At 41.9% G+C, this 26,447-nt stretch overlaps 1 protein-coding gene across 2 annotated transcripts; it reads right to left on the reverse strand.

Annotated features, from left to right (window-relative positions):
* Window positions 1-360: 360 nt before the first annotated feature.
* Window positions 361-25,195, reverse strand: LOC132405658 (SLC35A4 upstream open reading frame protein). Of its 2 annotated transcripts, none has more exons than XM_059990653.1 (3): window positions 25,091-25,195; window positions 24,164-24,262; window positions 361-559 (listed from the first exon to the last, which is right to left on the reverse strand). In XM_059990653.1, the coding sequence occupies exons 1-3, from the start codon at window positions 25,103-25,105 to the stop codon at window positions 362-364; spliced, it is 312 nt and encodes a 103-aa protein (XP_059846636.1). In that variant the 5' UTR covers window positions 25,106-25,195; the 3' UTR covers window position 361. The 2 variants fall into 2 exon arrangements, 1 of the variants encoding a protein (XP_059846636.1); XR_009515938.1 differs by lacking the exon at window positions 361-559 and adding an exon at window positions 20,766-21,690 and having other exon boundaries at window positions 25,091-25,131.
* Window positions 25,196-26,447: the final 1,252 nt, after the last annotated feature.

Consider the following 26,447-nt stretch of genomic DNA (forward strand, 5'->3'; position numbering starts at 1 on the left):
TAGGCTCAAGTTCCACAGGGAGGATGTACAGGAGCCTGAAGAGCCACACTCAACAGTTTAGGAACAGCTTCTTCCTCTGTCATTAGATTTTTGAACGGTCCATAAACACAACCATGTACTTTGCTCTGCTTATTTATATTTCTTGTTTTAACTTAAAATAATTTTTTATGTATTGCACCGTCCTGCTGCTGTAAAATACTTGGGGTATCTTGACCCGAAGCTTGCATCCAACTCTTCCCCACTGCCTTCTCCTCCGGAGGTTAGCTGGCGTTGGAGAAGCTCAAAGCCGTTTTGGAAGCTGTGGCGAAGTTTGGAGTTGGGGGGTGGTGGAGAGAGAGAAGAGTTGGAGAGGGGGTGATCCTTACTTGGGTCCTTTCTTCAGGGAGCTCAGGTAGTCTTTGACAGAGTTCTCCACGTTGGGGATGTTGTAGTTCTGAGCTGCATAGATCCCAGTGACTGTGCCCACCAGCACGCCTAGCACGGCAGATGCCCGCAGCTTTGCCACCACGTAGCCAGCGAGGAAGCCCTTCAGGAAGGGGGAGGCGAGTAGCGAGCCACCCTGTAACAGTAAATGGAATAGGTTTGTTGTTATGTATAGCTAGATACAGTGAAAAGCTTGCCTGGCATACTGTTTATTCACTAAGCAGAATGCCAAACTCCCCCTCCCCCCCCACCCCCAAAAGGCTGTAAATTCAAGCTCAAGTTTAGTTGTCATTCAACTATTCAGACACGTACAGCTAAATGAAACATCATTCCTCAGAGGCCAACGTGCAGGACACAGCACACACAGGTTCCTTAAGGTTGTCATAGCTGGGGGAGATAGTGGGGATAAGCTCCCACGAGCTGTAAATGCTTCCAATGACATGCATATCAAATAGCCTCTGGCAACCAAGCCCAGCTGCTGGCCTTCATGTGTGGCTTAGCTATTAAGCCTGGTGGAACCCTTTCTACAGACAGAAGAGGCGAAGGCTGGTTAGCTGCATCTTAACATAGATCTCGTCAGCCATGGTTGATCAAAGGAAAACTCCCAACTTTCAGCTATACCCGTTTGTGGGGAAGGCTTCAGGAATAAACCCTGAGGGAAAAATCCGGAGCTGGAGTCCTAAGGCAGTCCTACGTTGAGTTTGAGGCAGACTGACAACTCCTGCGATGCTGCTGGTGTTAAACTGTATCGGTCTGCTGTTTCTATGGATTCATCAGCTGCGTGGAGTGGGGAAGCTTGCTCTCCATATTTTGCTGACCTGGCTTGTACATCACGCAGACAGCTAGAATGCACCATCTGTGGTCGACCCAGACCAAAGCCGGATCTCACAGCACACAGTGATAAAATAATAGTAGCATAACTCTTGGTGCTATGCCTGAACAATGATGGTACATGGATGCTGTCCTGAAGCCATATGTCTGCAAGAACAAACAGGCCGCAGTTCCTCACCTCATGCTGCGTAAGCAGTGGATGAAGGCAATCCAACTTGTCCTCCAGGGAGCAAACACTGAGACCAGCCCTGATGGGACAGCCAGCCTGCAGGGGCCATCCCCTAACCCAGCACAGACTCCAGCCTGTTGCCACATCTCTCCCACACTGCCTCTAGCACCTCTTCCCCTGGGCGCATGGATCCCACAGCATGAGGGCCTACTCCGCACAACTGAGGCCAAGCAACTCCCCCACCGTCAGTCTCACCAATGAACTGTTTCCACTTCTGGTGTTCTAATGCAGGGATCGTTCAATTTGTATGTCCTGAGCACAGGCAAGACTTGTATGTGTCCAGGACAAAGAAGTGGGCATGGAAAAAGCATTACAGAAACAATACACCCTGCAAACTGCCTTTTCCAAAAGCTCCTTTCTGGAAAGTTACAGGGCTATTAAAACAAAAACTTCACACCATCTGAAAAGTTTCTTCCCACAAGCATTCAATCTGATCAATCATTCTAGTTAGCCTTCACCCACTCTCTATTACTCCCATCACTGCAATGCCCTGTAAATACTTTAAACCACTGTTTATATTGTTTACATGGTAAATCCTTACTATATTTATGCACAACTTTTCTTCATGTCTATACTTTAACCTCAAACTTTATTTCTTATATAATTAGTCATAGAGGGGTACAGCACAGAAACAGGCCCTTCAGCCTTTCTAGTCTATGCCAAAACCATTTAAATTGTCTACTATTGACCTGTATGACAACCATGACCCTCCATCCATGTACCTATTCAAACTTGCCTTAAACATTGAAATCAAGTTCGCAAGCACCACCTGTGTAGGCAGCTCATTCCAGACTTTCATGACCCTCTGAGTGAAGTTTCCCCTTAAACTTCTCACCTTTCACCCTTAACCCATGACCTCTGGCTATAAGTCCCACCCAAGCTGAGTGAAAAAAGCCTGCTTGCATTTACCTTGTCTATACTCCTCGTGATTTTGTATCTATCAAATCTCTCAATCTTCTACATTCTAAAGAATACAGCTTTAACCTAATCAATCTTTCCTTATAACTCGGGTCCTCCAGAGCCAACAATATCCTTATAGGTTTCCTCTGCACCCTTTCAAACTTGTTTATGTCTTGCCTGTAGGTAGATGACCAAAACAGCACACAATACTCCAAATTAGGCCTTACCAACATCTTAAATACCTTCAGCTTAACATCTTCTGTACACAGTACATTGATTTACCATGGCACATGTACCAAAAGCTTTCCTCACAACCCTGTATCTACAGAGCCTATAAAAAGCATTCACCCCCTTGGAACTTTTACAGTTTTATTGTTTTACAAAATTGAATCAGTGGATTTAATTTGGCTTTTTTGACTGATCAACAGAAAAAGACTCATGTCAAAGTGGAAGCAGATCTCTACAACGTGATTAATGACAAATTAATTGTCTAAATTAATGACAAATGTAAAACCTTGCAATCAAGGTGTTTCAATTGATTGTGGTAAAAATATACCTGTATCTGCAATGTCCCACTGCTGGGGAGACAGTATCCTGGCAAAAGCTACACCATGAAGACAGAAGAACACTCCAGGCAACTCCACGAAAAGGTTATTGAAAAGGACAAGTCAGGAGACAGATACAAGAAAATTTCCAAGTCACTGAATATCCCTTGGAGTACAGTTATTTCAATCACCAAGAAATGGAAAAAATGAGGCAGATTCACAACTGCCATGAGGAGCCTGTTCTCAAAAACTGTGTAAACGTACAAGAAGGGGACTAGTGAGGGAGGCCACCAAGAAACCTGTGATCTCTGGAGGAGTTACAAGCTCTCATGGCTGAGATGGGAGAGACTGCGCATACAACTGTTACTCAGCTGCTTCCACAGTCACAGCTTTAAGGGAGAGTGGCAAAGAGAAAATCACTGTTTTAAAAAAAAACTCATATGAAAACTCAGTTTGCCAGAAGGCATGTGTGGGACTCTGAAGTCAACTGGAAGAAAGTTCTCTGGTCTGATGGAACCAAAATTAAGATTTTTGGCCAAAAGACTAAACGTAATGTTTGGCATAAGACAAACACCACACATCAAAAACACAGCATCCCTATTTTGAAGTATGGTGGTGGCTGCATTACGCTGTGAGGATGTTTCACTGTAGCAGGCCCTGGAAGGTTTATGAAGGTAGAGAGTAGAATGAATGCAGTAAAATACAGGGAAATCCTGGAGGAAAACCCAGATGCAGTCTGCAAGAGAGCTGAGACTTGGGAGGAGATATATTTTCCAGCAAGACAATGAGCCCAAGCATAAAGCCAAAGCTACACAGGAATGGCTTAAAAACAACAAAGTTAATGTCCTGGAGTGGGCAAGTTAGGGCCCAGACCTCAATCCAATTAAGAATTTGCTGCTGGACTTGAAAAGGGCTGTTCACTCACGATCTCCGTGCAATCTGACAGAGCTTGAGCAGTTTTGTAAAGAAGAATGGGGGAAAATTGCAGTGTCCAGATGTGCAAAGCTGATAGAGACCTACCCACACAGACTCAAGGCTGTAATTGCTGCCAAAGCTGCTTCTACTAAATACTGACTTAAAGAGGGTGAATATTTATGAAACAAAATTAATTGATTGTATATTTATAATTAATTTAGATGACTTTGTAGAGATCCGTTTTCAGTTCAACAAAAAAGAATCTTTTTCTGTTGATTGGTGTCAAAAAAGACAAATTAAATCCACTGTAATTCAATGTTGTAAAACAATAAAACATGAAAACTTCCAAGGGATGTGAATACTTTTGATAGGCACTGTACCCGTGACACCACTTCCAATGAATTATATACCAGTATTCCCAGATCCCTTTGTTCTACCACACTCCTCACTGTCCTACCAACTATGTAAGACCTACCCTGGTTGGTCCTACCGAAGTGCAAAACTTCACACTTGTCTGCCCTAAATTCCATCTGCCAGTTTTCAGCCCATTTTTCCAGCTGATGCAGATCTCTCTGCGAGCCATGATGGCTTTCCTCACTGTCTGCTACACCCCAGTCTTAGTGCCGTCTGCAAATTTGCTGATCCAATTAACCACATTATCATTCAGATCATTGATAACAAACAACAAAGGACCCAGCACCAATCCCTGTGGCACATCGCTAGTCACAGGCCTACAATCAGAGAGGCAACTATCTACTACCACTCTCTGGCTTCTCCCACAAAGCCAATATCTAATCCAATTTACTCTAGCCCGCTGGTGCCAGACTCCGGAGCGAAGGCTCCCAAGTTCGAACCCAGTCAGCCCTCCCCTTGAGCATGCTTTCCATTCTTGCTGGGCTGAGCGCTGAGTCAGCCACTCCACCATTGAGTCAGGAACATTCATACCATGACCCAGTTAATCCAAAAGGAGACCAATCTTGACACCACACGCCAGAAAAGAATGACTGACTGTCTGGTGTGACAAGCTATGAAATGAATCTAATTTACTATCTCATTTGAGTGCCAAGCGACTGAACCTTCTTGGCCAGCCTCTCATGCAGGACCTTGTCAAATGCTTTACTAAAGTCCATGTAGACAACATCCACTACCTTGCCTTCATCCACTTTCCTGGTAACTATTTAAAAAAAATCTAAGGTTGGTTAGACATGACCTACCATGCACAAAGCCATTGTGACAATCCTTAACCAGTCCATGTCTATCCAAATACTTCTATATCCAGTCCCTTAGAATATCTTACACTAACTTTCCCACTCGCTCATCTATAATTTCCTGATTTCTGTTTAAAGCCTTTTGTAAACAGCGGAACATTGGCTATCCTGGTACCTCTCCTGTCGCTAAAGATGTTTTAAATATCTCTGCTCTGGCCCCAGCAATTTCTGAACTTAGTTCCTGTACGATCTGAGGAAACACTTTGTCAAGCCTTGAGGAACTACCATGATTTTCCTCAGGGTGGCAAACACCTCCTCCTCCTCTGTAATCCGTACAGGTTCCGTGAAGTTGATGCCACTTTGCCTCACTTCTACAGACTCTGTATTCTGTCTTCTGACTCTGTCTTCCCAGTAAAAACAGATGCAAAGAATGCATTTAAGATCTCCCCATCTGTTTTGGCTCCACACATGGATTGCCACTCCCGTCTTCCAGAGGACCAGTTTTGTCCCTTGCAATTCTTTCCCTCTTAACATACCTGTAGACTCCCTTAGGATTTTCCTTCACCCTGTCTGCTAGAGCAAACTCATGCCATCTTTTAGCCTTCCTGATTTCTTAAGTGTTCTCTTGCATTTCTTGTACTCCATAAGCACCTCATTTGCTCCTACTTGTCTATACCTACTATGCACCTCCTTTTTTCTCTTAACCAGGGCCTCAATATCTTTTGAAAACCAAGGTTCCTTACACTTGTTATCTTTACTTTTTATACTGATATGTACATACTCTCAAAATTTCACTTTTGAAGACCTCCCACTTTCCAAGTAGACCTTTGCCAGACAACAGCCTGTCCCAATCTGCACTTGCCAGATCATTTCTGATACCAAAGTTAGCCTTTCTCCAATTTAGAATTCGAAGTCATGGACCAGGCCCGTTTTTGCCTATTTACTTTGAAACTAATGCATTGTGCTCAGTGAATACAAAGTGTTCCCCTACACAAACTTCTGTCATCTGCTGTCCCATTCCCTAATAACAGATCCAGTGCCATACACTCTCTCGTTGGGACTTCTACATACTGATGAAGAAAACTTTTCTGAAAACTCGAAGCCATCTAGTCCTTTCACAGTACGGGATTCCCAGTCAATCTGTGGAAAGTTCAAATTACCTACTACAACAACCTTATGTTCCTTGCAACAGTCTGCGATCTCTTTATAAACTTATTTCTCCAAATCCCTCGGACTGTTGGACAGTCTGTAATATAGCCCCAGTAATATGGTCATATCTTTCTTCTTTCTCAGTTCCACCCATAACACCTCACTGGACAAATTCTCCAGTCTGTCTTGACGGAGCACTGCTGTGACATTCTCCCTGACTAGTATCACCACCCCTCTTTATCTCTCCCACTCTGTCATGAGTAAAACAACGGAATCCCAGAATATTGAACTGCCAGTCCTGCAAGCAATTCTCACTATGGCTACAACATCAAAATTCCAGCTGTTGATCCATGCGCTGAGCTCATCTGCCTTTCCTACGATATTTCTTGCATTGAAATATACAGTACGCAGGTCAGGACATTAGTCACACCATGCTCAACCTTTTGATTCCCGACTTTGTCTGAGGCCTTAGCAAAATCTGCCTCCACAACCTCTCCACTAATTGTTCTGGCACTCCGGTTCCCAACTCTTTGCAATTTTTTGAATTGTTATAATTGTTAAATGATGTTTTTTGTTGCATGTTGTGCCCTAACCAACACACCATAGCAAGTTCCAAATACATGTAAATGTATGTGGTGAATAAAGTTGATTCTTGATCTTTGACAATATTTAAAAGGCACTGGGACAGTTTGCTGGTGTGGAAAGGTTGAGAGGGATACAGGTCAAGTAGGTTTTCTTGTGGGCATTCATGACAAAACAAAGAAATACAATAGAATCATTGAAAAACTACACGCAAAGATGGACAAACAACCGACATACAAAAAGACAAACTGCGCAATACAAAAAAAACACTAAATAAGACTGAGAACATGAGATGAAGAGACTTTGAGTCAATAGGTTGTGGGAACATTTCAGATTTAAGGTGAGAGAAGTTACCCACGTTGGTTTAGGAGCCTGAGGATTGAAGGGTAATAACTGTTCCCGAACCTCGTGGTCTGAGCCCTGAGGTTCCTGTACATTTCTTATCAAAGTATGTATAAATTGTACAACCTTGAGATTTGTCTACTTACATGCCGCCACAAAACAAGAAACCCGAAAGAACCCAATTCAAAAACAGACCAACACCCAATGTGCAGATTAGGATAAAACACACTAACTGTGCAAACAAGAAAAGCAAGCAGCAGCTTTCAGAATGAAAGTGAATCCATTGGCCTGAAGCCTGGAGCAGCCTGAACAGGCCCACAGCCTCAGTTCATCACACAGTGGAGCAAATCATAATGAAGCTTGCAGACACAAAGCCTGGACCAACCAGAGCTTGTCTCGGCGCATGAGAGCGAGCAGAATTTCTCTGGTCCCTGACACCCAGCCTTTTCAATCCATCCAGACTGGCATTTAAATTGTTCCCGCATTAGGATCCGGGCTCTGCTGCAGAGATATGCTTTGGGCCTAGACCCCACTGCCATGTTCCAGCCCATACCCAGCCTTTCCAAATCGGCCCAGTACCTAGTCAATCCAACCTCGCTCTCAGTTTAGGAGGATGGACGCTGAAACTCCTACATTCTTTTTCTCCGCTTTGTCCACTCCAGCTCCGTCTCCCACTTTGTCTCAAATATGCCTCGATCTCCCTCCGACTCCATCTTGCACTCGCACGCCTCAACCCTTGCCTTCGCTTGTCTCTTCATTGTTCGCGGTACCAAAATTATCCACAGAGCACTCTGTTGTATTTCTCGCTTTGAAAATAGCCAGCAAGCTGTTGCCCATCAGTAGATCAATTTTTTTTTAAATCTTTTTATTAATTTTAAACAAACATGAATAGAGTTTGAGTACATAATTAATAGTTTAAAGTATAAATACAAATAGATGATAATCCATATATAATAACCTCCCAAGCTCATAGTGATTACGAAAAAAGGAGTAAATAAGAAACCACCCCCAAAAAAAGAAAAAAAAACCTAACCAACATGGGCCATTGCATTGTCAAATATACACAGCAGCGTCAATAACTCCTCACCTCCGTCCAAATAATTAAGGATAATAAAAGTAAGGCTTAGGAAAAGTCAATTTAGCTCATAGGAAAATGTTCAATAAATGGTCTCCAAGTTTCTTCAAATTTAACTGAAGGGTCAAAGACAACACCTCTAATTTTTTCTAAACTCAAACAAAAAATAGTTTGAGAAAACCACTGAAATATAGTTGGATGATTAATTTCTTTCCAATTCAATAGGATAGATCTTCTAGCCATTAACGTAACAAATGCAATCATCCGCCGAGCTGAGGGGGATAAACAACTATTATCCACCATTGGTAAACCGAAAATTGCAGTAATAGGATGCGGTTGCAATTTGATATTCAGAACTGTTGAAATAATACCGAAAATATCTTTCCAATAATTTTGCAAGCAGGGGCAAGACCAAAACGTGGGTCAATGAAGCAACTTCAGAATGACATCTGTCACAGGTTGGATTAACATAAGAATAAAATCGAGCAAGTTTATCCTTAGACATATGAGCCCTGTGTACAACCTTAAATTGTATTAGGGCATGTTTAACACAAATAGAAGAAGAATTGACTAATTGTAAAATTTTCTCCCACTGCTCAGTGGGTATAAGACAATGAAGTTCTTTTTCCCATTCCTTCTTAATTTTTCCTGATACCTCTGGCTGTATTTTCATGATCATATTATAAATGATGGCTACTAAACCCTTCTGCAAGGATTCAGAGCTAAAACTTTTTCTGTAATGTCCACTGGACATAATTTCAGAAAAAACTGTAACATTGGAGTCAGCAGGAGACGCTCATGGAGTGAGTACTGTTTCAGATTCGCTCCATAACCTTTACTTTTTTTTTAACCTATGATCACCCTTATTTAACTTATTTGTACCTACACCAAAAGATTCTTGCTATTTTCTTGGACTTATCTTTAAGAGTATATTGTGAATTTTTGAAGAAATGAGTACAGAAATGGCTCTTAGATCTAAAGGGCAAGAACCTGGGAAGAATTCTAACGGAAATGGAAAGAAAAAACAGACCGACCCTAAGAGTACTGAACTGACTTATGAAATGCTTTTGGAGGTTTTAAATCAAAAATTTGAAGAACAACGACAAATTTTTAAACAAGATATAAAGGCTTTTCAAGATTATATGGATAAGACAGATTCAGTAGTTAACCAGCAGCAAGTTCTAATCACAACTCTGCAAGAAGATGCCCGAAAGCGAGACTTGATAATTGAAGAACTGCAGCAGAACTTATTTTCGACGATTAAACAGGTGGAAACACTTAAAGCCAAGAGTGTCGACTTTGAGAATCGGTCCAGAAGACAGAACCTACGCATACTTGGTCTCCCGGAAGGTATTGAACAAGGGGACCCCACGAAGTACTTTGCTCAACTTTTAAAGGATGCGTTCCCCTCTGTATTCCCAGATAGTCCGCCGTTACACGATCGTGCTCACAGAATTATGCGTCGATCACCGAGTGCTTCAGCTAAACCACTGGTTGTAATTGTCCGATTTCATTATGTGCATGTTAAAGAGCAACTTATTCGTGTGGCTCGGCATGTAGGGATGGTCAAATTTCAAGATCACAATTTTCGATTAGTAGAAGATTTTAGTCCAGAAGTAATGAAGGCAAGGCTTCTTTTTAAACCTCTGATGTCTGAATGTTATGCGAAAAATTTAAAACCTGCACTCTTATATCCTGCGAAGCTTAGAATCTCGCCTCCAAATGCTCCATGTCAGGTTTTCCTTTCTACATCTGAAGCGAGAAGCTTTCTGAAGGAGAACTTCCCTACTGCTACGGACACTCATCTCTAATAAATGAGTGATTTTGATCGTGCAAGATGGTTTTTATTTCCAAAACCAGATTTTGTTTCTGGCTATTGGTGTAGGTTTACTCTATATTTTATACTCTAGTTAAAGTTTTTTTTTCGACATACTAATCTTTTTATTTTACTTACTTCAACCACTGTACTTTATCCTTGGTTATTATTATTAATCCTTCAAGGTGAATTTTTAATCCTTCGAAGGTGAATTTATTTTATTAAGATGGCGGTATTTTCTCTAAAATATTTTTGGCTTTTTTTTATGATTTCGCCATTTTTCTCTCTCGTTTTCTTCCTATAATGCATCTCTTATCACAGTTTAAATTTCTTTTTGGTTTGTTTGGGTTTTAACCCAATTTATAAGTTACTAGTGATTATATTCTTTTTTTTACTACCAATTATATTAAGAAGTTTGGTTTTAGTATAGTGATTATAATTTTTTTTAGAGTTTGGGTGGATTTTTTTAATATCCTTTATATACGGAGTTGTCTTCTGCTGATATGGGGGTAGATTTAGTTTTATTTTTCCCTTTTCCCAGCCTATCCTTGGCTGTGGTGCTTTTTTTTCTTCCTCTTGGGTGGGGGGTGGGAGGTCTTTTTCTAAATTTTCTAAATTTTATGTTTCTTTTACCTTTTTTTTTCAGTTTTCTCATTTGGGCTGATTTTGAACTACAAATATGTCCGCGATGTTGTCACTTCCGGGTCCCCTCCTTATTTTTGTTCCTCTTCCGGGTGCATGAGTTTATAGTTTGGTTAACCCTTTATTTACCAAAGGGTTGATTTTAGAAATATGGCTCAGACCATTAATTTTGTCTCTTGGAATACTAATGGTTTAAACCATCCGATTAAACGGAAAAAGATTTTCAAAGTATTCCAAAGACTTAATGCTCATATTATTTTTGTACAAGAAACTCATGTGAGGAAAGAGGACAATTATTGCTTTTTTAGGCTTTGGAGGGATCAACAGTATCACTCGAATTCGAATGCCAAAGTAAGGGGAGTTTCAATTTTTACTGACTCCTCTATTGCATTTGTCCAACATGATATCTTTTCGGATCCGAATGGTAGATTTTTGTTAATTAGTGGCTTACTTTTTAACAAAAAGGTTGCTATGGTTAATGTTTATGATCCAAATGTGGACTATCCTGATTTTTTTAAGTCCTTATTTACTTCTCTACCGAATCTAAATGAATATAAGTTAATAATGGGTGGTGACTTTAATTGTTGTTTAAATCCTTTGATGGACAAATCTATATCTACTCAGACTTTACCCAATAAGTCGGCCACTTGTATTAACTCTTTTTTGACTGATAATGGAATTTTTGATATTTGGAGATTTCGGCATTCTAAGGACGAAGAGTTTTCATTTTTCTCCCATGTTTATCATTCCTACTCGAGAATTGACTTTTTTTTTATTGACTTTTGTTTTATTCCATCAGTAATTGGTTGTAATTATATTATAGCCATCTCAGACCATGCTCCATTAAAACTTTCCATTAAATTTACGGATACAGCTTCTAATGCTAGACAATGACGATTTGATTCTACCTTACTGCAAGATCCGGACTTCATTAAATTTATGAATGAACAGATCGATTTCTTCTTTTCAATTAATTCCACGGATGATATTTCTTGTGGAACACTTTGGGACACTTTTAAAGCATATATACGTGGACAGAATATCTCTTACTCTGTTGGTCTGAGAAAACGCATTAAGAAGGAAACTCTTCTATTGGTTGATAAAATTAAAGAGATTGACAAGAAATATTTGATCACTCCTAGTAAGGAGCTTTACAAACAAAGGGTTGAACTTCAAATGGAACATAGTTTATTACTTACATCTTTGATAGAAAACCAGATCTGATTTTTATATACACAGTGATAAATCGGGTAAACTGTTGGCTAGTCAATTGAAGAATGCTTTGGTTAAACGTCAAATTACTAAGATCCGTCAGCAGAATGGGGATCTGACAGTTAACCATGATGAGATAAATAAATCATTTCAAGATTTTTATACCTCCCTGTATCATTCTGAATTCCCTCAAGATCGTAATAGCATGTGTGATTTTCTTGGGAAATTTAATTTTCCAAAATTATCATCAGATGATCTTTCAATATTAGAAACTCCTATTATGGATGCAGAAATTAAAGGTTATTTCCTTCATGAATTCTGGGAAAGCACCAGGTCCATATGGGTATACAGTGGAATTTTTTAAATGTTTTCCGCTACTCTTTCTCCTTGGCTATGCAGGGTTTTTGAAGAAGCAATTAGACTGGGCAATTTGCCACAATCTTTTTATAGAGCTTCCATTTCTTTAATATTGAAGAAAGATAAAGACCCTACTGACTGTGCATCCTACAGACCAATATCCTTATTGAATGTAGACTCCAAGATCTTTTCTAAGTTACTGGCATCCAGGCTGGAGAAGGTATTACCCCAAATTATTTCGGAAGATCAAACCGGAAAATCGCTATTCTTTTTTCAATGTTAGGAGACTATTGAATATAGTTTATACTCCTTCACATAGGACTTCAGAATGTGTTAATGCATTAGATGCAGAGAAAACATTTGATAGAGTTGAATGGCCATACTTATTTAATGTGTTGGAGAAGTTTAATTTTAGTCCGACATTCATTTCCTGGATTAAACTGATATATCATACTCCAGTAGCCTCGGTGCTTACTAACAATCAAAGATCTCCCTTTTTTCGTTTATTTCGGGGCACTAGACAAGGCTGTCCTCTTAGTCCATTATTATTTGATATTGCCTTAGAACCCTTGGCAATTGCTATCAGAGAATCACAGAATATTCTTGGCATTAATCGTGGGACAGATAATAAGTTATATAATAAGTTATCATTATATGCAGATGGTTTATTATTATTTATTTCTAATCCCGAGAAATCCATTCCTGCAGTTTTATCATTGCTGGCTCGACTTAGTGATTTTTCCGGGTATAAATTAAATCTTAATAAGAGTGAATTGTTTCCTTTAAATAGATAGGTTCCAATTTATGGAAATTTACCTTTTAAATTAATTAATGACTCTTTTATTTACTTAGGGATTAAAATTACAAAAAACTATAAAGACTTATTTAAGGTTAATTTTTTACCCTTAATCGATCAGATTAAATGTTTGTTTACTAAGTGGTCACCACTATCTTTATCTCTGATAGGTCAGATTAATGCTATTAAGATGGTTATTTTACCTAAGTTTTTATATATATTTCAAGTGGTACCAATTTTTATTCCGAAATCTTTTTTTGCTAATGTTGATTCAAAAATTTTCTCATATATAGGGCAGAATAAAAATCCTAGGTTAGGTACAATATATTTACAGAAGGCAAGGAAGGAAGGTGGATTGGCTTTGCCTAATTTTATTATTGGGCAGTTATTATCCGATATTTGATATGTTGGTTAAAGGATTGGGATACATCTTTTAGCCCTCATTGGGTGAACTTGGAAATTAAATCTGTACAAGGATTTGCACTGGGTTCTATTTTAGGGACTTCTCTTCCCTTTGCTCTTTCCAAATTGCCGAAATGAATTGACAACCTGATAGTTAAACATACTTTACGTATATGGTTTCAATTTCGGAAATTTTTTGGGTTGACTCAGTTTGTTTTAAATATTCCTATTGTATCCAATTTTTTTTTTATCCTTCTATTATAGACCAAGCTTATTTAGCTTGGAAGACTAAAGGATTATTACGATTTTCTAACTTATTTTTGGATAATTGTTTTATGTCTTTTGAACAATTATCTAATAAATATAATTTGCCTAGATTTCTTTTTTTTTGATATTTACAGATTAGGAATTTCTTAAATACTGCACTTCCTACTTTTCCAAATTTTGTGTCTTCAGGCATTTTGGAGAATTTGTTTGAACTAAGCCCCTTTCAGAAAGGGCTAATATCAAAACTTTACAATATAATTATGAAGATACATTCAGAGCCCTTTTACAAGACTAAAAATGATTGGGAAAGAGAACTTAACCTTACTATCCCTATTGAGAATTGGGATAAAATTCTTCAATTAGTTAATACATCATCTATATGTGCTGAACATTCACTAATACAGTTTAATGTTGTGCACAGGGCTCATATGTCCAAGGATAAATTGGCTCATTTTTATTCCTATATAAATCCTATTTGTGACAGATGTCAGTCTGAGATAGCATCTTTAACTCATATGTTCTGGTCGTGTCCGCTTTTGGAAAAATATTGGAAAGATATTTTTGATATTATCTCTGTGGTATTGAACATTGATTTACAACCTCATCCTATTACTGCAATTTTTGGTTTACCAATGATGGACTCACTCCATTTATCCTCTTCCGCTTGTCGAATGACTGCATTTCTTACACTAATGGCTAGAAGATCTATTTTGTTGAATTGGAGAGAAATTAATCCTCCTACTGTATTTCATTGGTTTTCTCAAACTATGTTATGTCTAAATTTAGAAAAAATCAGGTGTATTTGATACTTCTATTAAATTTGAAAAGATATGGAGACCATTTATTCAATATTTTCATATGATGTAATATGACCCTGTTCCAGGCCTATTTGATTTTCCAGTTTTGATTCTATATATGTTGAGAGGATCGGAGTTGACGACACTGATGACTTTGTATTTTTGTGAGATATTATAAGCAGCCCTTTTTTTTTTCTTTTTTTGTTTTTTTTCTTATTAGTTACTAGATTATTAGATTAGTTTTTTTGCATATTTTTTTCTTTTTTTTATATATTATGATATACATAGGTTTGCCTTGTTTATTTGTATATTGTATCGTCTATGATTTGGGAATACCCATTTATACTGTAATCATTGCTTATATATTCTTTCATGTTCAGTTGAATTGTCTATGTTTTTAATCCCATTATCTATGTATCAATTTTATTTTGTTGATATTAAAAACAATAATAAAAAGATTGAAAAAAACTAACATATTATTCAAGAAATTTCTAACTTGCAAGTATCTAAAAAAATGAGTTTTAGGCAAAATATATTTATTAGATAGTTGTTCAATGGACATAAAACTGTTGTCTAAAAATAGATCACGAAAACATGTTATACCTTTTGTTTTCCATAATACAAAGGCTTGATCCATAAAAGAGGGCCGAAAAAAAAAAATTAGATATAATAGGGCTTGATAAGATAAACTTATCCAAGCCAAAAAACTTACGAAATTGAAACCATATTCGTAATGTATGTTTAACTATAGGATTGGTTATTTGTTTATTCAATTTAGATAAAGCAAAAGGAAGCGAAGATCCTAAAATAGAAAACAATGAGAAGTCTTGTACAGATTTACATTCCAAATTTACCCATTGTGGGCAAGATGCTATAATCGATTCTTGTGTCCAAAATATTAAATATCGAATATTAACTGCCCAGTAGTAAAATCTCAAATTTGGCAAAGCCAAACCACCCTCCTTCTTAGGCTCTGTAAATATTTTTTTATTTAATCTAGGATTTTTATTCTGCCACACACACAAGGTTAATTTGGAGTCAATAATATCAAAAAAAAGATTTAGGAATAAAAATTGGTAATGCTTGGAATAAATATAAAAATTTGGGTAATACTACCATCTTAACAGCATTAATTCGACCAACCAATGACAAAGATCATGGGGACCACCTGGTAACAAGTTGCTTGATTTGGTCAATTAAAGGTAAAAAATTAACTTTAAATAAATCCTTATGTTTCTTGGTAATTTTAATACCCAAATAAGTAAAATGATCTGTGACAACTTTAAATGGTAAGTGTTTATAAATTGGAACTTGCATATTTAATGGAAATAATTCACTCTCATTAAAATTCAGATTGTAACTAGAAAAGCTACTAAACTGAGCAAGCAAGGATGAAATAGCAGGAATAGATCTCTCAGGGTCAGATATGTATAGTAACAAATCTTCAGCATATAATGATAACTTATAAGTCCTTTCCCCATGGGTAATACCAAAAATATTAGGTGATTCATGAATGGCGATGGCTAAAGGTTCCGAAACGATGTCAATTAATAGAGGACTTAAAGGACAGCCTTGCCTCGTACCACGGGATAACTGAAAAAAAGATCTCTGATTATTGGTAAGAACTGAAGCCAAAGGTTTATAATATATTAATTTAATCCATGATATAAATTTCAGACTAAAATTAAAATTCTGCAATTTATTAAATAAATATGGCCATTCAACTCTAACGAATGCTTTTTCAGCATCTAAGGAAATGACACGTTCCGGTATTTTCGATAAAGGAGTATAAATTATATTAATTAATTTTCTAATGTTAGAAGATGAATAACTATTTTTATAAATCCGGTCTGGTCTTCAGAGACTGTTTGAGGTAATGTGGCGACCCACTTCCTAGCACACTCGAACCGGCTCACAAATAGCCAGCGTACAGGCACAAAGGCCAGGTCCGCAACAAAGGGAGAAAAGCCTGTGGGGGTTTGTGAGTATGTGTCTCTTGGAGCATCCACGCCCGGGGAGGGCGGGATGAGGGAGGCTTTAAAGCAAGGCTGTGAAGTTCGAATAAAATTATCTTTGACTGCAGTTTACTGACTCCGTGTCGTTATTTTAGCGCTGCGTGTAGCACACCGCTACAACTGGTGACCCCGACGGTCCAAACGATTTTGGACCAGAGATGACCAACGCTGCATCTGTTCATGCGGTTTCGTTGAAACTGCCAGGCTTCTGGACGCTACGACCTCAACTATGGTTCCATCAAGCAGAAGCCCGATTCCACGTTCGGCAGATAATCTCAGAGGACACCCGTTACTACTACGTGGTGAGCTCCCTCGACCAGGACACAGCGGCCCAGGTTGCAGAGTTCATACGGTCTCCCCCGGCGGACGGCAAGTACATGGAATTCAAAGCCCTGCTCCTCAGGACTTTCGGACTCTCACGGTGCAAGCGGGTTGCCCGTTTACTGCACCTGGACGGCTTGGGAGACAGACCTCCATCGACTTTAATGAATGAGATGTTGTCTCTGGCCGACAGACACACACCCTGCCTCATGTTTGAGCAGGCATTCCTAGAGCAGCTGCCCGAGGACATACGCCTGCTGCTGTCCCAACGCGGATTTCAGTGACCCCCGGAAGGTGGCAGCCTGGGCGGACTTGCTGTGGAATGCCAAGAAGGTGAGTGGGGCGTCCATTGCACAGATCACCCGGCCACGCTCCCAGCAGCAAACCAGTCCAGGCCCGGCCGCAGAGCCCCCTAACCCCAGAGGCAGGGGTGGGGAGTCCAACGAACAATGGTGTTTCTACCACCAGCGGTGGGGCGCAGAAGCCCGCCGTTGTCGCCTGCCCTGCAAGTTCCCGGGAAACGCCAGGGCCAGCTGCCACTGATGGCTACGGCGGCTGGCCTTTGGGATAGCCTACTGTATGCGTGGGACAAGAGTTCGGGACGCTTTTTTTTGGTCGACACCGGTGCCGAGATCAGCATCTTACCTCCGACGAGTTACGACACCTGCAACAGGGCACTGGGTCCCCCCCGAGGGCCGTGAACGGCAGCACAGTAAGGACCTATGGCACCTGTCAGGTGCAGCTACAGTTCGGCTCCAGCCAGTTCACGTGGGACTTTACACTGGCCGCCGTAGCCCAACCGCTTCTGGGTGCGGATTTTTTGCGGTCTCACAACCTACTGGTCGACCTGCCCAGGAAGAGACTGGTCCACGCCGAGACCTTTCAGACATTCTCCCTGGGTGCAGCCCAGTTGCCAGCCCCTCACCTCGGCTCCATCACGCTGTCCGACAACGACTTCACCAGGGTCCTGGCAGATTTCCCATCAGTTCTGGCACTGCAGTTCATGGCAGCCATACCCCGACACGGCGTACAGCCCCACATCCCGACCCAGGGACCACCCCTCCACGCTCGCGCTCGGCGGCTTCCCCGGGACAAGCTCCAACTGGCGAAGGAGTAGTTCAAGAGGACGGAGGAATTGGGGATCATCCGGCAGTCCAACAGCCCATGGGCCTCCCCCCTGCACTTGGTGCCCAAAGCAACAGGGGGCTGGAGACTGTGCGGCGACTACCGCAGGCTGAACGAGGCTACCACACCGGACCGCTACCCTGTGCCGCACATTCAGGACTTTGCAGCAAACCTGCACGGCACACGGATCTTCTCCAAGGTAGACCTCGTCTGAGGATACCATCAAGTCCCGATGCATCCTGACGACATCCCCAAAACGGCACTCATCACCTCGTTCAGCCTTTTCGAGTTCCTCCGCATGCCATTCGGCCTGAAGAATGCCGCACAGACGTTCCAGCGGTTAATGGATGCGGTGGGACGCAACCTGGACTTCGCTCTCGTCTATTTGGACGACATCCTCATAGCCAGCAGCAGTCGTCAGGAGCATCTGTCCCACCTCCATCAACTCTATGCCCGGCTGAGTGACTACGGTCTAACAATCAACCCAGCCAAATGCCAGTTCGGGCTCAACACCATTGACTTCCTGGGCCACAGGATTACTAAAGATGGGGCAACCCCTCTGCCCGCTAAGGTAGATGCGGTCCGCCATTTCCCCCGACCCACCACGATCAAAGGCCTTCAGGAATTCATAGGTATGGTTAATTTCTACCACCGCTTCCTCCCTTCAGCTGCCCGAATCATGTGCCCCGTTCGCCCTGCTGTCGGGTCCGGGCAAGGACATTACTTGGGACGAGGAGTCTGCGAGGAGTCATTCAAATGAAGGAAGCCTTGGCGAACGCCGCGATGCTAGTACATCCCAGAATGGACGTCCCTACTGCCCTCACAGTGGACGCATCTAACATGGCAGTCCGTGGGGTGCTGGAGCAGCTCATCGTGGGTCGCTGGCAACCCCTAGCGTTTTTCAGCAAACACCTGCGGCCACCCGAACTCAAATACAGTGCTTTTGACTGGGAACTGTTGGCGCTATACCTGGCAATCCGGCATTTCAGGTACTTCTTAGAAGGTAGGCCCTTCACCGTGTTCACGGACCACAAACCGCTTACCTTTATGTTACGAAGGTGTCTGATCCCTGGTCATCCCGCCAACAACGCCACCTGTCCTACATCTCTGAATACACGACGGACGTCCAGCACGTCTCGGGTAAGGACAATGTTGTGGCGGATGCGCTCTCTCGCCCTAACATTCATGCCCTTTCCCAAGGGATAGACTTTGAGGTGCTGGCAGAGGCACAGCAGGCAGATGAGGAGATCCCGAGTTACAGAACCGCAGCCTCTGGTTTGCAGCTCCAGGACCTCCCCGTAGGCCCAGGTGAGAGGACCCTACTCTGTGACGTTGCCACCTGCCAGCCCCGCCCCGTCGTCCCGGCACCTTGGCGGCAATGTGTTTTCGACTCCATCCATAACTTGGTGCACCCCTCCATCCGGACAACCATCCGGATGGTCTCCAGCAGGTTTCTTTGGCACGGACTCCACAAGCAGGTCAGTGAATGGGCCAGAATGTGCATGCACTGCCAGATGGCCAAGGTTCAGCGGCACACCAAAGCTCTGCCGCAGCAGTTCCACCCCACCCACCGGCGTTTCGACCACATTCACGTGGATATCGTGGATCCCCTGCTAGTGTTGCGCGGAGCACGGCACCTCCTGACTATCGTGGACCGGTTCACTAGATGGCCAGTGGCGGTCCCGCTCACCGACACCACCTCCGAATCTTGCCCCCGGGCAATGATTGCCACCTGGGTGTCCCGCATTGGTGTACTGGCCCACATTACCTCCGACAGAGGCGCCCAGTTCACCTCCAGCCTGTGGTCAGCTATGGCCAGCCTTTTGGGGACACAGCTGCACCACACCACTGCCTACCACCCACAGTCGAACGGACTAGTGGAGCATTTCCACCATCACCTAAAGTTGGCTCTCATAGCCCGCCTGCGAGGAGCTAACTGGGCGGACGAACTTCCCTGGGTCCTACTCGGCATCCGCACGGCGCCCAAAGACGATCTGCACGCCTCGTCGGCCGAGTTGGTGTACGGCGCAGCCCTGGTCGTCCCCGGGGAGTTCATACCAGCCCCAAGGGGGCAAGAGGAAGAACCCGCAGCAGTCCTGGGCAGACTACATGAGAGGCTCGGTGACCTGGCCCCCATACCCACTTCGCAGCATGGGCAGAACCCGACCTGCATACCCAAAGACCTGCAGAACTGTAAGTTTGTGTTTGTACGAAGGGGCGGGCATCGGCCACCGCTGCAACGGCCCTACGAGGGGCCGTTTACGGTGCTCCGGAACAACGGGTCCACGTTTGTGCTGGACATTGGGGGGAGAGAGGAGGTTTTCACGGTGGACTGACTCAAACTGGCCCATGTGGACCTGGCGCAACTGGTCGAGTTTCCAGCACCGCGGCGCAGAGGCCGACCTCCCAAACAGGGTCTGGCCTAGACTGTGGACATTGGGGGGTGTAAAGCCGGTTCTGGGGGGGGGGGGGGATTATGTGGCGACCCACTTCCTAGCACACTCGAACCGGCTTACAAATAGCCAGCGTACAGGCACAAAGGCCATTTCCGCAACAAAGGGAGAAAAGCCTGCGGGTGTTTGTGAGTACGTGTCTCTTGGAGCATCCGCGCCCGGGGAGGTCGGGATGAGGGAGGCTTTAAAGCAAGGCTGTGAAGTTCGAATAAAATTATCTTTGACTGCAGTTTACCGACTCCGTGTTGTTATTTTAGCACAGCGTGTAGCACACCGCTACAGTAATATATTTTCTATTCTAGTGGCCAAAATTTTGGTAAAAATCTTAGAATCCGTATTCAACAAGGATATAGGCCGATAGGATGCACATTCAGTGGGGTCTTTATCTTTTTTAAGAATTAGAGCAATGGAGGCACCATAAAAGATTGTGGTAATTTACCTACAGTTAACGCATCTTTAAAAATTTTACAAAGCCAAGGAGAGAGTGTAGAAGAGAAGGATTTAAAAAATTCAGCAGTATAACTGCCCGGATCAGGGGCTTTACCTGAATTCAGTGAAAAAATAGCCTCTTTTATTTCGGTTTCCGTAATAGGTGCATCTAGAAGTACACTATCTTCTGTTGTTAGTTTTGGGATATTCAATTTTCTTAAAAGTTCATCCATTATGGAAGAATCCTCAACAAATTCTGATTGATATAAAGAATTATAAAAATTTTGAAAGGCTTTATTTATCTCTTTATGATCAATCAAAGTGCCATCTTGTTTACAAATCTTAGTGATTTGTCGTTTAACCGAAGCAGTTTTCAATTGATTAGTCAATAATTTGCCAGATTTATCTGCATGTACATAAAACTGGGTTCCAGATTTAATTAACTGATTTTCAAAGAGGATAATAACTAACTATGCTCCATTTGAAGTTCAACTCTCTCTTTATAAAGTTCTTTACTGGGGGTCACTGAATAAATCTTATCAATTTCTTTAATTTTATCGATCAATGGCAATATTTCAGTATTAGTTCGTTTCCTAACTCCAGCAGAGTATAAAATAATCTGTCCACGATTAAATGCTTTAAAAGTGTCCCATAATGTTCCACTCGAGATCTCTTCTGTAGAATTTGTTGAAAAAAACAAATCAATTTGTTGTTTAATGAAGTTAAGAAAGTCTGAGTTCTGCAGTAGAGTTAAACCTCCAAGATTTAGCATTAGAAGATGAATCCATTGTCTTAATAGATAGCTTCAAAGGTGCATGGTGAGAGATGGTAATGGAATCATATTTACAATCAATAACATCTGTAAGTAAACAAAGATAAATAAAGTAGTTGTCAATTCTTGAATAATTATAAACATGCGAAAAGTATGAAAATTCTTTATCTTTGGGGTGTATGAATTGCCAAATTTCAGAAATTCCAGTATCAACCATAAAGGAATTAATAAGAGAGACTGATTTATTTGGAAGAACCTGGGTGGGCTTAGATCTATCCATCGAAGGATTTAAGCAACAGTTAAAATCCCCACCCATTATCAACATGTACTCATTTAAATTAGGAAAGGATGTAAATAAACACTTTAAAGATTCAGGACAGTCAGTGTTTGGAGCATAAACATTAACTAAAATAACTTTTTGATTAAAAAGTGAAGCAGTAATAAGCAAAAATCTACGTTGTGGGTTTGAAATTTTCATAGTGTATAAAAGAGGTTGAGAATCTATAAAAATGGAAACACCTCTTACTTTGGCTTGGGAATTCGAGTGATACTGTTGACCTTTCCAAAACCTAAAAAAACCTTGACTATCCACCTTCCTCACATGAGTCTCTTGTACAAAGATATTAGCATTCATTCTGTGGAATACTTTGAATATTTTTTTCTGTTTAATCGGATGATTTAAACCATTAGTATTCCAAGAAACAAAATAAATAATCTTATCCATATTGCCAATATTTATCGCAGTTAACACATAAGGTTAAAAAAAAATGAACTCATGAATCCGGAAGAGGGAAGTAAGTTCAAGTAGGAACCGGAAGCTATGACACTCCAACCATTTTTGTAGTTTTGAGTCAGCCCATGAAGTAGTACTAAACAAGAGGCAAGCAAAACAAAAAGAATCACCCTCCCCCACCTTCAAAACCCCAGAAAAAAAGCCAAGAGGCAAGCAGGCAAACTAATACTAACTTACCCCCATGTCTCAAGACTGCAACTTAAACGATAAAGTAAAAAAAAGACACAAACCACCCATATTTTTTTTAAAAGGGTTAGTCTAACAACGATTAAACTATAAAACTAGTGTTATATATATAAAAAAGGATTAAAAGAAAAAAGAAAAAAAACTAAAATGTTAAAACCCAAGAATGGATAATATTGTATTAATATTTTTAAAAAGTCCATCTTGTTCAGACACATCCAAATGGATGTGACGTATCTAAGCACTAAGGTCTTATGGGAAAAAGAAACGGCATCTTAGAAAAAAGTTAATATTTAAGCGTTGAAGATATAAAAAGTGTATATAAACTTAAAAAAAATCTAATGTTACTTTCAAAACTAACAGAATAATAATATAAAAAGAACTCAGAATAAACCAAAAAGGACCTTTACTTAAGTGTGTAAAAAATACACTATCAGCCATCACGTAAGAATTATCAAATTATAAAAGGTCCGAATCTATAGACTAATTATTAGCATAAAGAAAAAAATCAATACAAATAGTAAAAATACATTCGTCAACTCGCAGTGAAAAAAGTACTATTCTTCAAAATATCTTTGAGCATCCGCTGGAGTTTGAACAACCGACAAGTCTCATCTTTGAGCGTAACTCTCAATTGTGCTGGAAATAACAACGCTTGTTTGTAGCCTTTCTGATTAATTTCCGACATAACCGATTTAAAAGCCATTCTTGCCTTCAAAACTTCGGGACTGTAGTCTTCCAGAATACGAAATTTGAAATTTTGAAAGCTGATCATATCATTTTTCCAGGCAGCCCAAATCAAACGTTCTTTAGTATGAGGATAATGAATCCGGAGAATCACTGGTCGTGGTTTCGTACCTTGAGCTGGTTGAAAACGAGAAATGCGATGTGCATGGTCGATTATTGGAGGGGTATACAGAACTTCTGAGCCGAAGACGTCCATTAAAAACTTAGAGAAAAATACAGTCAGATCACCGTTCTCAAAATTTTCCGGAAGCCCAATTAGCCGAAGATTTTGTCTTCGAGACTGGTTTTCAAGATCAGTATTTTAGATTTATAATGATCTAGCAGTTGAGAAGTCGAAGATTGCTGTTGTTTCAGAGTTTCAATTTTGCAATCTCTCTGGCATCTTCGAGAGCTAAAATTCTTGCTTGCTGTTGTTGAGAATCCAGTGCAAGTGATTGAAGTTTTGCATTGACTGTCTTTAAAATTTCATCAAGCGTAGAAAGCTTTGGGGTTAGTTTATTCTCCAGTTTTCCAAGTCTCTCGTCCATAAGTTTCGCAATTGCTTCCAAAGTTACCAGTTCTTTCACCAGTTTCGATTCCTTAGGTTCTCATAGTTTAGACTTTTTAACGAGTTAAAAAATAATTCAAACAGTTGAAAAAAATTTCATAAGTATCAACCCCTTTAAAATAGGTATAAACAGGTCAATTAAGGGGTGATTGTAGGTAGAAAAAAGTAAAAGGATTGGAGCGAAGCCTAAAACAGCTTCACTCCATAAGCACCATCTTGAGACCTCCACATCAATCTTAAACCGTACTATCCACAGGGGGTTAAATCACTCTAATTTACTTCATACTCACATTCGGCAGTCCCATCTGGACCTCCTCCTCCACCTTCCGCTGGATGCTCTCCAGTTGACCCTTCAGCTGTGCAAGGTCCTTCAGCTTACCCAGTGTGTCCTGCGGCAAGACCAAAAGTTACCAGATTAAAATCTGCAATAAAAACCTTCCCTCTTTTCTTCACCTTTCCTAAAAGCCCAGCTGCTCCCTTCTTGAGGCCCAAAATGTCCCACCTTCTCTGCCTCCCTCTGGTGGCCCAGAACCCACACCCGTCCCACCTCTTCCCCCCACACCCCCTATACAGCTCTACACTCATCTATCTAACCATGGGTTAGATGTTCCCTAACCCATCTTTACCCCACCCAACATCCTACCCCATCTCTCCACATGCACCTGTCCATTCCTTCCAAAACTCCCAATCCAAACTCCATCTCCTCACTCTCACACCACTCCTCTTGCCGACTACATCCTTCCTAACCCCTCCCCACCTACCCATCTCTACTCCATACTCGCACCCCATCACCCTGTCCCATCTCTTCCCAACCACCTCCCAATCCTTAACCGCATCTCCCTCTCTGCACTTCCCCATCTTCTCACCCCATACCACTCCCCATGCCCACATCATCCTTAATACCCCCATTCCACCTCCCTGCCCTTAGCCCAGCTCGCTCTTCCTACCTCCCAATGCTCATATTATTCTTGCTCCCTGCCCCATCCCCACCCAACCTCCCCCATCCAGGGCGAGTAGCCTACACTCCCCGTCACTCCTGGCCCCTCCCAGGTGTGGCACTGAACTTCATACAAATCCGAGGCCTCAGCACCAGTCCGGTCCCGTTCCCGCCGCGGCGGCTCTCTACCATTCGCTCCCCGCTGATCCCCTCGTCCCTATCCCCCTCCCTCTACCAATGGCAACCCCCGAATCCGCCCGCCGGCACCCGGGCAACTAACCTTATCGTCCGCCATCTTACCCGCGCCGGCGCACTCCTCCCTCTCCGCCCGGCCGGAGAACGGCGCCTGCGCAGCAGCGCGCAGCCGGCTGAAGACCGGTCCCGACACGCCCATCTGGGCTGGCTCCTCATTGGTTGGTCCTTCATCCGGCTCCCGATTGGTTGTTTGTGGCACTTTATCTGGCTTCCCATTGGTCACTCGAACCCCTTTCATCCGATTTACCATTAGTCGACGGAGATTCTTTCCTCCAGCTACTCGCTGACCTGGCATCCCATTGGTTGACTAAAGTTTATTGATACCATTGGTATCAATGATAACGTTTTGATAAAGTTCCACTGGTCACCCCATTGATCACCTGAAGCTCAGTGATACAGCCTGAGGCTCATGATTCCAGTTCCCTGTTGGGCCCTGAGTATCATCGTTTGTCTAAAGCTAATTGTTCTGGTTCCTTGGGGATCTCTGGCTGGTGTGGTGGGGGCCACTGTACAGGGTGGAAATAAGCTGCAGAAAGTTCTCAGCTCCATCATGGGCGAAGGTGGCCTCCCCAGCACCTAGGACGTCTTCAAGGAGCAATGGTAACAGAGTGAATCTGCAGATGCTGGAAATGAATAAAAACACAAAATGCTGGCAGAACTCAGCAGGCCAGACAGCATCTATGGGAGGAGGTAGTGATGACGTTTCGGGGGAAAAAGAGAAAGAGAATCAGACTAAAATTATAGATAGGGATGGGGTAAGGGGGGCAGGGGTATCAACGAAGGTCTTACCCCATCCCTATCTATAATTTTAGTCTGGTTCTCTTTCTCTCTCTTTTCCCCCCTCACTATAATCTCCCCCCAGCCCTACCTTTCTTTCTCTTTTATTTCCCATAATTTTCTACCTTCCCCCAGCCCATTTCCCTTCAGCCTATCACTTCCCAGCTCTCTACTTCATCCCTCCCCCCCCCCCCCACTTCTTATCCCCCCTCGACCATCCCATGTTACTTCATTCCTGATGAAGGGTTTCGGCCCGAAACGTCGACTACCTCCTCCCATAGATGCTGTCTGGCCTGCTGAGTTCTGCCAGCATTTTGTGTTTTTATTCAAGGAGCAATAACTCAAAAATGTGGCATCCATCATTATGGACCCTCAAACACAAGTGCAGAGAGACAGAGGGGTGTAAAGTGAGGATAGAAGCAAAAAGTAGTAAGGTGAAAAGTAAAAGTGGCAGGCAGGCAAATCCAGGGCAAAAAGCAAAAAGAGCCACTTTTCAACATGATTGTATAAGGGCTAAGAGTGTTGTAAAAACAAGCCTGAAGGCTTTGTGTGTCAATGCGAGGAGCATTCATAACAAGGTGGATGAATTGAATGTGCAGATAGTT

This window comes from Hypanus sabinus, chromosome 15, assembly GCF_030144855.1.
Source record: "Hypanus sabinus isolate sHypSab1 chromosome 15, sHypSab1.hap1, whole genome shotgun sequence".
NCBI lineage: Eukaryota > Metazoa > Chordata > Chondrichthyes > Myliobatiformes > Dasyatidae > Hypanus > Hypanus sabinus.